At 35.1% G+C, this 14,504-nt stretch overlaps 1 protein-coding gene across 3 annotated transcripts in view; it reads left to right on the top strand.

The window, feature by feature from the left end:
• Positions 1 to 3,243: 3,243 nt before the first annotated feature.
• Positions 3,244 to 14,504, top strand: part of larp1b (La ribonucleoprotein 1B) — a 45,466-nt gene continuing 34,205 nt past the window's right edge. For all 3 annotated transcript variants that reach the window (XM_056476464.1, XM_056476465.1, XM_056476463.1), the window contains exon 1: positions 3,244 to 3,986. In XM_056476464.1, the coding sequence (XP_056332439.1) occupies positions 3,620 to 3,986 (367 nt within the window). In that variant the 5' untranslated portion in view covers positions 3,244 to 3,619. The remainder of the gene's footprint in view (positions 3,987 to 14,504) is intronic.

Raw genomic sequence — 14,504 nt, 5'->3', positions numbered from 1 at the left:
TTTCTTCACTGCAAATACTTTTAATTTCACAGTGAAAGGTCATAAGGTGAAGAGCTGAATAAATGGCTCTAGATCAGGATGGTGCATCATCACTCATACAGATGTATACAAGATCCAAAGAACTGTCTGTCATCTGCAAGCTCTTCTAAAGCGTTCTTCAACTGTTTGTCCCTTACAAGCCTTGTTACTATATACAGTAATTAATTTATTAGAGACTATCTGAGGGACACATTTTTCTGCAATATTTTTTCAAATATTTCTGAAGAGATTACATGTATTCAGATCCTTTATCATCGCATTTTATTTGTTTGAAAATGAGTGTAACCGTCGAATGTTAATTTGCTCCCGTTTCAGTTAAACATTTTAGATCAGAGGTACCCAAACTTTTTTTCTTGAAGGTAAATATACCAAACTATTACATTAAAGTTGCCATAGGTTATTTCCTAATTAATTTCCTTATATTTAAATTAAATAGAAAACCTGACTTTAAATCAAATTAACTAATGCAGTATAACATTTTAAATTGTAACTTAACATAAACAATCACATTTATAACACAGTGGAGTTCAACGCTGAATACGCTAGTCAAGCAGAATCTGCCTTTGACTTGATTTGCTCACCGAAGTCTCTGCACTGTTGGGTGACAGTATGTACATTTAAGCAAAATCAGCCATTAAATTGAAACATTTAATTTCAGTTAACTTTTAACAATAAAACAAACAAAGGGTTACATTAAATTTGAACTGACAATCTCAAAACTTCCCCATCAAAGGTTACCATGGGCCAACTTTGGGCCATGGGCCCTAGTTTGGGCATCACTGTTTTTGACTGTAGCTGCAAAGTGTGGCAGCAGGAGGCAAACTAAAGGAAACTATTGATGTCACTGAAGGGGTTACACAGGTATTTTCCCTGCAGTGTGTTTCTTTGATAAATATAGGTAAGATATATTATGATCACTGTTTTTTGTCTAGTGTTGTCCAGAAACACGACTGACATTTCATCAATTTCAGTTAGCAGCTTTCTAATTCTAGTGTTAGTCTAAAGTAGTAAATGATGAGTAGTTAATCTTCTGTTTTTAAAATAAATAGCCTCGTTGAGTTTTGAATAGGTGGCACGGTGGCTCAGTGGTTAGCACTGTGGCTTCGAAGGTTACTGGTTCGAGTCCCGGCTGGGTCAGTAGGAATTTCTGTGTGGAGTTTGCATGTTATCCCCATGTTTGTGTGGGTCCGGATGCTTTGGTTTTGCGCTATAGGTGAATTGATTGAGCTAATTTGGCTGTAGTGTGTGTGTGTGTGTGTTTGGGAATGAGTGTTTATGAATGTTTACCAGTACCGAGTTGCTGCGTGAAGGGCATCTGCTGAGTAAAACACATGCTAGATAAGTTGGTGTTTCATTCCGCTGTGGCAAACTTTTATGAATAAAGGGGCTAAGCCGAAGGAAAATTAATGATTTTTGAATATTTTTTGCTTCAGATAATAGCTACTTTTAAAAGTTGTAATAGGTATATTTCCTCTTCCTTCATAAGAAAACCAAGTTCAGCATCTGATTAAAATCCAATACAATGTTAATGTTTTCAATCATATCACGTGATGCATTTAAAATAAAGCAAAACACAAAGAAGGGGCAAAATTATGCGAAAGGACCCCATCTGGTGGTGTGTTTAGAATAATAAAAAAATATTACTATGTTTTCGTCCACAACACTTAATTTCACAAGTCTTCACACATTAACAGCACAATCTCCGATAGATAAACAGTAACTTCAGTTGTTGTTGTTGTGCCTCAGTGAGGTACTGAACCAAATTTGACCCAGCTTTTCCCGTCCAGGTGAAAACGGGTGGTTCATCCTTGTAATCTGTCTGTCAAGGGGCCTGAAGCAGAGGATGAAATCTGTGCGATGTCACGTTTGTTGATTTTTCAGTTTTTGTAACAGTCTCTGTGTTTTGTTGACTAGGGGAAAGGCCACGTCAGACTGCCTCACACCAGTGTTGCCAAATCACGCTAGAAAAACAAGTAACCTGACAAAACAACAACTTCTTTACAAGAATTGTATTCATTGATTGGATGTTTTGTACAGTGAGCTAAATAATGTAAAAGTGCATATTGTAGTAATTATATGCTATAATGATCAATACCTAATGAATTCATCATGCTTTAATGATGGTTTTTCTACTCAAAGAATAAAAACTTTCCATTTCGTCTACCTCCATTCTAAGCATCATAAATGGATAAAATTTATATTTATCTATAAAGCACATGGTACCATAGTAACAAATAACAGTAAACAAACAGAAGGGACTGAGTACAAGGCTTAAACAATAAATAAAATACAAATATATATTTAACACCAGATAGTCATACTTTGGTATTTTATGAACTATCAAGTATTTAAATTCTAGAAATAAGCATAAAACGCAGCCCAAAACAGCCCCTTTCACTATCTAGTTTTATACAGTACACATACAATTTTTACATCTCATGATTTTTTTCTGGCTCAGATCTGATCTTTTCCCTAATACTTTGTCATTTTTATTTTAATTAGGATCATTAACTTACATACAAATTTCAGGCACTCTGATGTGTACCAAATTACGTTTGTGATGTTGATGGGTGGCAGCTGGAAAGGCATTCGCTGCATAAAACATATGCTGGATAAGTTGGCAGTTCATTCCGCTGTGGAGATCCCAGATTAATAAAGAGACTAAGCCGAAAAGAAAAGGAATGAATATTCATAGAAGAATCTGACATGCTAATGTTATGGATAATATTAAGGCAGCTGCACATTAAATAAATTATACAGTAAATAATAATTGATATTATGTTTGATTATAATTTGTGAGCAGCTTTTTTTCTTCAAATAAAGAGATCGTCTAAAAGAACATATGTAAAATAAATGTCTCCAAATCATTTCCATTCATGCATTTGGCTGATACTTTACAGATACATGTATTCTGTTTACCCACACTGCTTCAGTTAAAAAAGATACATTTTAAATGTACACTTGATACTGTTAATAGCGGTTACGGTTTGTTATTTTTTGAGAACGACTATTTATAACGGCTTATGGTTCTGTTGTGGTTTTCGTGAACTAACTTTAGGGGATTGACGTCTAATCCAACAATCTTTAAAGTTATAGCTATATTTTCGCCATATACGAGAGTTTAAAAAGCGGACTTGGCAACCATGGCTCAGCTCTACCACGTTCTGCCGTCTAGCTGTACTGCAGTGTGGCCGCGAGGGGCGACAGAGAGGCGCCACACACTCATCCAATGACTCGTGGCCGTTCGTAGTATTTCCTTTTATTTAGGTGAGTTGCAGATCAGCCAAATCGTGGAAGTGTGTTGAAAACATTGGCAAAGTTTCTGTTTGCTTCGTCTGGCTTACTGTAATCGCTTAGTGTGATCGCACAACATGGCTTCTTTAAGGGATCGAGCATTTTGACATTTAAAAACACGACAAAGTCCGATGCAGCTATTCGCCGTGTTTCAAGCTGTTGGCTGTCAACTTGTGCTGTAGCTGCAACAGCTTTCATCGACTCTTTCTCTTCGTTTGCGCTGGAAAACAACTATTGAGGGATAGTGAGAATAATAAGAAGGCGTGGGCGTTTGCGCTTTTGAACCATGACCACTGAAGTTGCGAGCGACTTGGACGTGACAGTCGGTTGTTTGGGCGAAGGGAACCAAAACAAGTCGGACGCGGATCGACCCGAGCAAGCTGACCGAACCACGAGCCACGAGGAGGGGCAGCAGGATCCTCCTCAGGGCGACACTAAACATCCGAAACAGGGGGTCATGGAGAGCAAAGCGGATGGTTTGAGTACGGACAGCACGAACGACAAGGAGAACGAGCAGAATATATCAAGCCACGAAGCAGAAACTGCCAAGAAGAAAGTGGTCGAGGCTCCTCCGCCGAAAGTCAACCCCTGGACGAAGAGGAACTCGTGCCCTCCTAATAATAACGTTACCAACAACAGCTCGCAACAAACAGGTAGGCAGTTTGTGGCCATAACACGCACATTTATGCCCTCGACAGCATTTATTGTCGTGCACACATGTGCTCTGTTAGCTCGCATGTGCTACTGCAAACAGGAGCGGCCATTGAACTTCTGTCACTTCACTTTCATGGCCTTTTTTACATGCTCGTGCACTTGTGCTTTGATACGGACCATACTGACGGCTATTCTTTCATTTTATGATAATTCATAAACTTTGTGCCCATATCCGTAAAGTGTGTTTTTCATACATGGTCAGAGAAACGGACCAATCAGGGGCGGAGGTGGGGCCTGTTAGCTTTAGCACTAGTGATGGAACGTCCGACTCGTTTCATCGTTTCGGTTCTTTTGAACGGTTTATTTGAAATAACCGATTCAAACGTTCTGGCACGTCGTGACGTCAATCCTAGCAACCTGGCGTGACGGTATGCACGTAAGCACGTACTTCAGTAAACTATGGGTGTTTTGTTATTGTATGTTAGCTGCAAAACGGATTCATCACATTTTAATTTGGTTTTATAAAGAAGGGCTGCCAAGACTCATTTATAATTAAACAAATAAAGCTTTAGCTAAGTTTATTCCGATGAAACATGTGCTTAGTCATGAACTAAAGTCGTAAATACACGTGCAATACATTTTATATTTGTATTTTTACATTATTTATTCTGTAATTGTGAAGCGCTACTCGAGATTCAGATAAACAGATCGTTTTGTTCAAACTATTCTTTGTAAAGATTCGACTCTAAAGAATGATTCATTCACGAATCGGTCTACCCTGCTAACACAAGAGCTCGATTAATCCCCCAAAGTGGTATATATATATGTATTTATAACAATGAAAATAATTATCTTTATCTACAAATATGAAACCATCTACAAGTGGTTGACTTCTAACTACACTGTTTTGGGCCTTTAGTCTCGGAACGTTTGCGGTTTTGGCCAACATATGCTTTGGTGTCCTGGCTCGCCTGACTAAAACACCAATGTTATTCAAGCCAGACAAGGCATAAAACATAAGTTTAAAAAACTTGGTCATATTCTGTTACTCATGTATACTTCTGGAGGATGTTTCAGAATGATTTGGGCAGGTTTGTGTTTGTTAAGCTGAGTGCACGTCAGGAAGCCCGGAGCTCATTTTTGCAGTTTGTGATGTGACCAAATATGGTGGTAGTGGGAATAAACGCCCATCAAAACGCCCGATCCCACACCATTCCGCCGACAGACCCGCGTGTGCCTCGATCATTTGGGTGTATTTGGACAGACTTGCTGATGCGGGCAGATTCAGTCCCCCTCCCCACCCCATCTGATCGAGTTGCACGGGAGCACGTGGAGTGCTGAGCACTGCAACTCCAGCAGGAGCTCATGAGAGGCCTTTATACACGCGCACACACACACACAGCTGCTGAACACTTCATCAGGGCTTCAGAGCATTGTGTTTGCTTCTCTGATCATTGTCGTGTTTGTGGTAGCAGCTCTTTTGATTTGAAATGACTGTGACTGTACTGTGTAGTTTTATAGCACTGTGTAATGTTAAACCACTCCTTGCATAATACTATATGTACACTGACAAAGCCTGGGGTTTGTTCATTTGACCAGTATAAGATTGTGCCTGTTTATGTACACTGTTGTCTAAATTTAAGTGTAATTTTACATTAGCTATTCCCAGATTAATAGATAGAGGTGATTTTATAATTTAGCCATTTACAGTTTTCCCACGCTTCTTGAAAGTGCTTGGTTTTCAGACAAATGAATTTAAGGCCTGGAAAGCACTCAAAAACAACCATAGGTTCTCGAAAGTGCTTGAATTTAAAGTTTATGGTGTCGTTTCAACAATTGTTCTGTGCTACTGTCAAAAACTGAACAAAAAAATAAAGAAATTCTGAAAGATCTTACATTTCAATCTTACATAAACTATGAAAAAATGCATTTTAGCAATATTTCAGAAACCGCATTTGAATGTTGTCATGATTTAAGTCAACTAATTGTATGAAAGTTCTTCTGAACATGACTTTAAAACAGTTAAAAGGACAACATTTTTAAAAACGACATTAAAAACTTCATTATGACATTTTAATGTATATTAACTACAGGAAGGACTTTCATTGCGCTATATATGCTGGGGGTGTGAATTACAAAGGTGCTCCATTTAAAATATTAGTGATTTAAAACGTCCTTGAAAGTCCTTGAATTTGGTGTCCATGAAAGAGTGGGAACCCTGCATATATGAAGTCATGTTCATCATAAAGTGTAAACACTGTGGCACGTCGTTCTGTTTGATTTGAAATGGATTGGCTCAAACAGTGGCATAGGTTCTGGACACCGTATTGTTTGTCCGTGTCTCACTTCACAAGGGACATGTTTAGGAAACCAGTTTGAGAACAGGTAATGTTAGTTCAATAAATAATTTAAACAATTTGCTTTAAATAACGAAACATCACTGAAAATCTCAAACCAGAAAAGCAAGATATTTAGAGTCGATTTTCAGCGGTACAGATTTTGCACAGTTTTATTCGTATCACAGTTTTATGGTCATGATATTGATACAATTCTGTATGTTATATGTTCAGTAAAAAACAGAACAGTGTCAAATAAAAATGAAGAAAAAAACAATATACAAGCAAAAGCACAAATGAACACAATGCAGCAAATATACTAATGAAATAAACAGAACTTTTCAGGTATCTTAAAGTAGTTTTCACTGAATAATAATCAAATATTAAAACTGCATATGTAAACGCCACTGTATAAGTTAAATAAAGGTTTCTATTATGACTGCACGATATTGGAAAAATCAAACATTGTGATATTTTATTTTGCTGAAATTTATATTGTGATATGAATACAATTTTGGCAGATGACTTAAATGGCTCTATTTAAAAAATATAAAATCAATATCTTTGGAATAATCTTGTAGAGATTTGAATAAAATGCATTGCAAGAATAAATAAATAAGGTAGAGCAAAGATAAAAGTGAAATATGTAGTCAGTTATTCAACTACAGAATATGATACGATATTATCATATTTTGCCTCCCATGTATGATAGATCATGATATCAGCGATTATATCACAAGAAAACCATCCTCAGGATATTTTTAAACAAAGAGGGAAAAGGGGAACCAAAAAGTGATAAGATGCATTTCATTTATTAACAGCACATTAATTTTTTCCTACAGTTGCAACATTGATATATGTCTGATCCGCCATTACAAGAAGAGTCCATGTCACTGTTTTGTCCTGCCCCTGTTATTAAATAATCAGAAGTAATGTAAAATGTAAACACTGTACATTCTTCATTGCTGATCAACAATGATAATCAAACTCCACATTGCAGATGCTGCAATATGACTATTGTGAATGCACACATTGTGATATTGATGCTCAAACGATATTTTGTGTAGCCCTAGTTTCCATTTTATTGAAGTTGCAACAGCTTTTTAGTCAAGAACAGTGAGTGATTTTCTTTGTTGTTTGATTAACATTAAAAATACTGACAGCAGGGATATTGGTTTTATTTTGAATCTTTCCACGGATGCAGCACACTGAAAACGTTACAGACAACACAATTTCTCAAGTGTTTACATTCTAAGGCATAATTAATTGATTAATTATCAAGTCGTTCTTCAGAAGCAACACTAAATTTGTGTGTTGTAGCCCTGCTTTCATAAAATGGCACGTCTCTAGTCTTGCGTACAAGTTTTTTTTCTAACGTGAGGTTCAATGTTTTTATAACAAAAGCTTTAATTAGATGTATTTACAAATTAGCCTTTGCTATGAAATAAGCTCTCCAGTCGATTATCTGTGGTGTGTGTTTAAAATCAGAAATGTGTGCTCCTCCAGAATGTGGTCAGATGATGTATGGGCTGATAGCTGTGTTTTAATAACCATGACACTGGTCGTAGTGCCTGTACACACTTGTTAGGTGACATTAGAGGATAGCCTGCTCCCCATTGGGTTTGTGTTGTGACAGCATCTTTGTTGTAGCAGCCTTGTCTGTTTTGACTGCAGTGTTACTTGCTCACAGTGTTTTCTAAGATTATATATACATATCTAGTGAAATGTGATTTTTTTTTTTTAAAAACTTTTTATTGAGATATTATATTTGTTTTATGTACAATACCTTGATGTTTTCTTGAAGTAGAAAGTTTATTGTTGTTATTATTATCAAAGCTAAAAACTTTATTTTTTTAAAAAGTTGTAAATTTTTTTTTTTTTTTACTTTTTTTTTTTTAAATTTTTTTTTGAAGTTTTGAATTTAATGATCTAAACAACAGCATTTATTTGAAATCAAACTCTTTTGTTTATTTTATTTGCTGATAGGCGATATTAATTTCTTTGCAAAAATATTTTGCTGGCTTATATTTTTTGAAGTCTAGCAAAAACAAAACATTTTGTACATTTGTTATGGCAAATGTAGTATAAGAAAAGCTAAGAAAAACCTCTTGGCTAAGAACACATTTGCCCTTGGCCATTTTTTGAATTTATTAAAAGTAAATGTAAAAAAGTTGCATAAAGGGACCTGGTTTTACAACAAATGTTGTGGCACAACTCCAAAATATAACTTGATTGGTGGGTGAATATCTGATGACATGTAAAAAAAGTAACATTTCAAATGGTTTTTCTTAAAGAATAAGATTCTTAGGATATGTACACTCACAGTCATTACATTTTTAATGACTTTTTAAAATAAATTTGGATAGTGTAACAATTTTACATGTAAGCTTTTCATAAAATAGTGTAGACCTTTTTCAAGACTATATGAACATAAATACCATGTGCTTGCTCAAAGTGTCTAGAACATGAAAATATGTTTATTCTTTAATCACAGATATTCAAATTTCATTTACTTGAGAAAAGATGGCTAAGCTTTTTTTTTTTTCTTTGTAGTTTTTGATCAAAGCCCAACTGCCTTCATGTTTCTGGCTTGACATTTTAGTGATTTAAATGCATCTGATTAAGTTCTTCAGCCTCGGGTGGCTTTTCACTGACAGAAAGGTGTCGACGGGACAGTATCAGTAAGAGTGGATGGTCACACCCCACACTGTCAGCAAGCGCCCATTGCCTTATCACACAGGCCATCCTTTCAGCAATGATAAAGGACCCCGGACACTCCCAGGAATGGGCGTCCCTCTCTATTGCCTGTTTAATCCTGACAGGCCTTGTTTTTTGTTTTTTTTGCCAAGAAAAAGTAAAGACATTTAAACCGGTTTTGTTGGCAACTAAAACAGAGTGTTTGTTTCTCCAATAGGGGAGAAAAGCTTTGAACTTTGCATTCTATCTAAACAATAACGTTGGTTTGATGTGATTTAAGGTCAAAATGGTAAACCTAAATTGTTTATGGTTGTTTTTCCTAAGACCACAAAGAATTTAAACTCCTCCTATGCAAATCTAAAGCTCCGAGTGTTGCAGTAAAGGGATTAATGTTCATCAAAATGTCGCATGCTTGGTGCTTAGCGAAATCATTCTTGACTTTAATAACCCAGAAGTTATGCTAGACTACACCAAGATTAAAGTTTGCTTTTGTTTTTGGCAGTTTTGTATCTGTCATTATAGGGAGGTTGGGAGGGCAGTTTTTCAGGACAAGGCCAATCGCTTTGTTGGTTGTGTGAACGGTGGCACAAATACCCATAGGGGCCTTGTCATTGTGTTTGGGGGGGATTTGAATGCCACGGATGACTCCACTTTCACTGGCCCTCATAGATGTTGTTTGTGGCTCCATCTTGCAGAGGAAGTTAATGTTTTACGTGTGTGGAAGCGTGACCTCGCTGTACAGGTGCTGGCGTGTGGGTTTACAATCTAAGAGAAGCAGCTCCCAGATAATTGACCACAACACTTAGTGCACATTGACCAGACACAGTGGAGAGAAAGACGCTTGTAGATTTTAAGTGCAGATCTGTGATACCCAGAGGACCAAAATGTAGTGTTGAAGCACGTGAATATAGAAATGAAGTATTCATGAACATTCATAGAGCTATTAATTAACTCAAGTTATATCGTTTTGTAGCCTGGAGGTGTTTTTGGGTAGTCTAGCTTCATGTACGGCCCCATGTTTTATTTTTCCACTCAAATTTTGTTATGTATTTTTTTCCAAATTCCTTTTTATTATTGCTTTTATTTTTTTCTCCACTTTAATGAGTAAAAATTAAGTTATCAAAATGTATGTTAAATTTATTTAGATTATAAAACATTTTAATTTAACAATATTTAGTAAGTTTTAATAATTAGTTTGACTTTTTTTCTTCAATGCTGTGCAGTAATTCAGTATGTGTAGGATACTAAACAAACTGTGTGAAATGCACAAAAGATTACTCATTAAAATTACTGTAGTTAAATTGCATTACTTGGCTTATTTAATAAAATAAATTATAATCAAATTCAGTCATTTCTACTAATGGTTCTCATTGCTTTTGCTACAGTAAACGATAATGATTTGTGAATGAAAAGTCTTTTAACCTAATCATTGTTGCACAATATTTGCCACATCAGTGTTGTAGAGAATGACAGTGTGGTTTCATATGCAACAGAATGTCGTCAGTTATATGTTTGGCAAGTCAGTAACTGCATCAGCTCAACCTCAACCAAATATAGTTGCACTAGCAAGAAAAAAGATAGCAAAATGTGACTATTATTTAGGTAATTGTTTTAATCATCATTATGACTTGATTCTGTCTGTTTTCTGTATCATTTTTCTGTAGTCCTAATACGGTCATATTGTTCATGCATTCAGCAGATGTATTTTAGAGTAATGCCGTATGCAATGTGCCCAGAAAGTTATTTCATAAGCACTTGCTGTGACTGTGCAAAAATTAGTCTTTTTTAAAGTTGTTTTCACGTGGCTACTTTATAGACGTATATATGTACTGTACTGTATGTAGCAGTTGGTTTAATGTGTAAATGCCCTCGAGTCATTATCGCTCAAGTTAAACATAGAAAGTTCAGCTCATACTGCACGTGTCCGCTGGCTAAGGTGAAACTAGATCCATATCGACCCCAAATCCAGAGTTCTTCCTCTGTGAACATTTGTACAGTAATGGCGGTTGTCTTTAGTGTCGTGTTTGTGATTAAAGGATCAATAAAGTCTTTAAATAAATGCATGAGTAAAGTTGGAGGTATGCTAACTGTATTGCTGAAGAGCTTAAAGGCACAGTTAATCCAAAAATGAAAATTTGGCTAATTCACTCCTTTTCAAGCCATCCAGGATGTTATTCAATACTGTGGTAATTGTTGATTCAATAAATGTAAGTCAATGGTTACTAGCACTGTGAGAGACAAACAAAATGAATACCTGTGATTCCTCGTGACAGATTGAGGTGTTAAGTGAAATTGATTGGTCCGTGCAAGAAACATAAAATTATTTGTAATGTTACTGTTAGCCAGTTTGCTCAGAGCACAAGATTTCTGTCCCATATTGACACACACATGTGTGAGCTAACACAGTTTGTTTACAGTGGAGACGGAGGACACATATTGTTCATCAACATGTTACAGTTTCAGCTCCCTGTGATACAAAAGACTCATGCTCTGGCTGTTGTCACATGTTTTTTTGCTAAATCTGTGGTTTAGAAATGTAAATAATGTTCAATTTCTTTCCTAGACCCATTGTTTTGCATTATAAGGCTACAATTTTCTTAATTTTTACCAATAATCTTCTTTATCCTGGGTAGGTTAGTAAATGAAAAGCAAATATTTGTCTTTGCGTGAACTATACCCCATATATAGTGTTCTCACAATGGCAGTCCAATTCTGTGAATGTGATCAGACTGCCTTAGAAAATAAAGCGAGTAATATTTAGCAGTTTGCTTTAAGTATTTATTTTGAGCTTCTGATAGACACCTCAGGCTTACATTGGTTGACAGATGTGCTTCTGCATTTAGAGTTTCTGCACTTTGCAGAAGTCTAACAGAGAGGTTAAGGCTATTTTACAGTGTGCTTGTTTTTTACACGCATTTTAGGTTTACCACAAATGGTTAAACTATACTTGGTGTGCTAAAACCAATGGTGACGTTTGGCTGCCTTGTTTAGCTTGAATAACTAATGATTATTGAAATGATGAACTAATGATTTATGTTTTTTATTCCTCTTTGTTATTAGTAGTAAAGCCATGATTAATTTTCGTAAGAGTGTAATAATTACAGTAAATTATTTATATATATATATATATTTATATATATATATATATATATATATATATATATATATATATATATATATATATATATATATATATATATATATATACATATATATATATATATATATATATACATATATATATATATACATATATATATATATATACATATATATATATACATATATATATATATATATATATATATATACATATATATATATATATATATATATATATATATATACATATATATATATATATATATATATATATATATATATACATATATATATATATACATATATATACATATATATATATATATATATATATATACATATATATATACATATATATATATATATATATACATATATATATATATATATATATATATATACATATATATATATATATATATATATATATATATATATATATATATATATATATATATATATATATATATATATGTATATATACATACATACATAATTGGACAAAATGAACTATACATGAATCAAACCAATACCTTACATTGTAGTATGTGCATATTTTACACTATCATTATTATTATTAGTAGTAGTTGTTGTTGAGCTTTTGTTTGGTTTGCTGGGTAATCAGCACTGATAACTATTTGCTGAATCTATTTATTCAAAAAATTCTTTACCAATAGGTTTTCTGGGTTGTTTCTGAAACCTCTAAAAAGGATCTGCTGACATTATATGGTACTTTGGGGTCAAGAAGGCATTTTGGAGTTGCTTATTTAAAACATTAACTAAACAGCATAGAGACAGTACATTTTTGTATATGCTGTCATTATACAGTAAGTAATTGGTTCTCTGGATGCTGCCTTTGTACAGAACAAATGACGGTATGTTTGCTTTCAAACCTGAGAGAAGACTAGCAATAGTACTTCATCAAATAGTTAAACTGTGTGACAAAAACACAATCAAGTCTGATAGGAATGTTTAATGTCACTATTTTAAGTATCTGTTTGCATTAGTGTATAATTATCTTTTTACTCTAGAGTGATATGTTGGAGTTTGAGGTTTTTATTCAGTTTTATGGCCCGTTTCCTCTGTCAAAAGGCGTACCGAACCGAACTGTACCGTACCACTTTTTCGGCACCCTTTCGAAAGGGTAACAAACACGAGAAGGGGTACCAAAAGGCGGAGCTAGACGCGCAGCTGAACGCTATTGGTTTACAAAGATATGTCATTCGCTTACGCAACAAGCCAGAATGAAAACAAAAAACCCGTCATGTTTAAAAACACAGCGAGAGATTTTAGCGGAATTATAAATACATATAATAATGAGCCATGGTTGATCCAGGCTCAAACAAACCTTGTCGTCGTCTTGATGAACAGCCACAAAGCCATGGAGTAGAGCAGAATCTACCCTGTGCCTCGTAGTTTTTTACGAGGCAGTCTGAAGTGCGAGCGGTTTCGCTTTCTTCCTTGCGTTCGCTGCGCGTCTATATCTGAAATAACAAACTTCTTGAGCTGATGATAATAACCTGGGATTGATTTTTGACGTGCTTTTGAAACCCGATCCTATCAGACACTGACAAACGCGAGAGTGAAGCGCGAAGAAACAAAGGAGAAGCTGGAAAAAAAGGAGCACATCATTTTTCTGCAAACATGAACGAAATACCATGTTTAACTATTATCTTCACCGTTTTATACTAATATGAACTGGGAATGATGGAATTACTCTCTAACAGAGGCTACATGTGCTGCTGAAGATTACAGACACAGATAAGAGGTTTTCACTGACTGTGGGCTATATTTTCTGTTGTTTTTGAACCTAAATACGGACGAAATGTCTGCTGTGGGTAGTTTTTCTGTAGTTGGTAACATATCGGAGACTGTAAGGGGCTGTATATGTTTACATATGTTCATTTATTTATTTATTTAATATAATTACAGACGTTACAGTAGGCTGTTTCGCACTGATCATTGATCTACAGTTATAATCAACTGATGTTCGTAGAAAAGTTAGTAATAAACATTTCTACAGAAGTATTTATGTGTATAAAGCATCTGTTTTGTGAGAGGTGCTTCTCATATGATATGTGAGCGACCCGTACAGCTTTACTGTAGACATTTCCTCGAGCGAGAATGATGTCGACTAAAATTTTGTCATACACCACGCCCACCAAAAGAGTACCATTGGTAGTGGAAACGCAAGCCTGATAAAGGTGACCCGTACCGACCTGAACCGTACCGTACCAGTCAGTGGAAACGAGCCATTAGGTCAGTGTGGTGCAACCTAGTTATTGTTCTCTGAAAAATTGACAATTTGTCAATCTCTATTGCTCAGTAATACAATTACACAGGAACAAACATGCCTTGCAAAGGATGTTAGTTGTAGTCAGA

Source organism: Danio aesculapii, chromosome 17 (assembly GCF_903798145.1).
Source record: "Danio aesculapii chromosome 17, fDanAes4.1, whole genome shotgun sequence".
Taxonomy (NCBI): Eukaryota; Metazoa; Chordata; class Actinopteri; order Cypriniformes; family Danionidae; genus Danio; species Danio aesculapii.
Note: the sequence above shows the minus strand (reverse complement) of the source record. Positions and strands in the feature narration are given on the sequence as shown.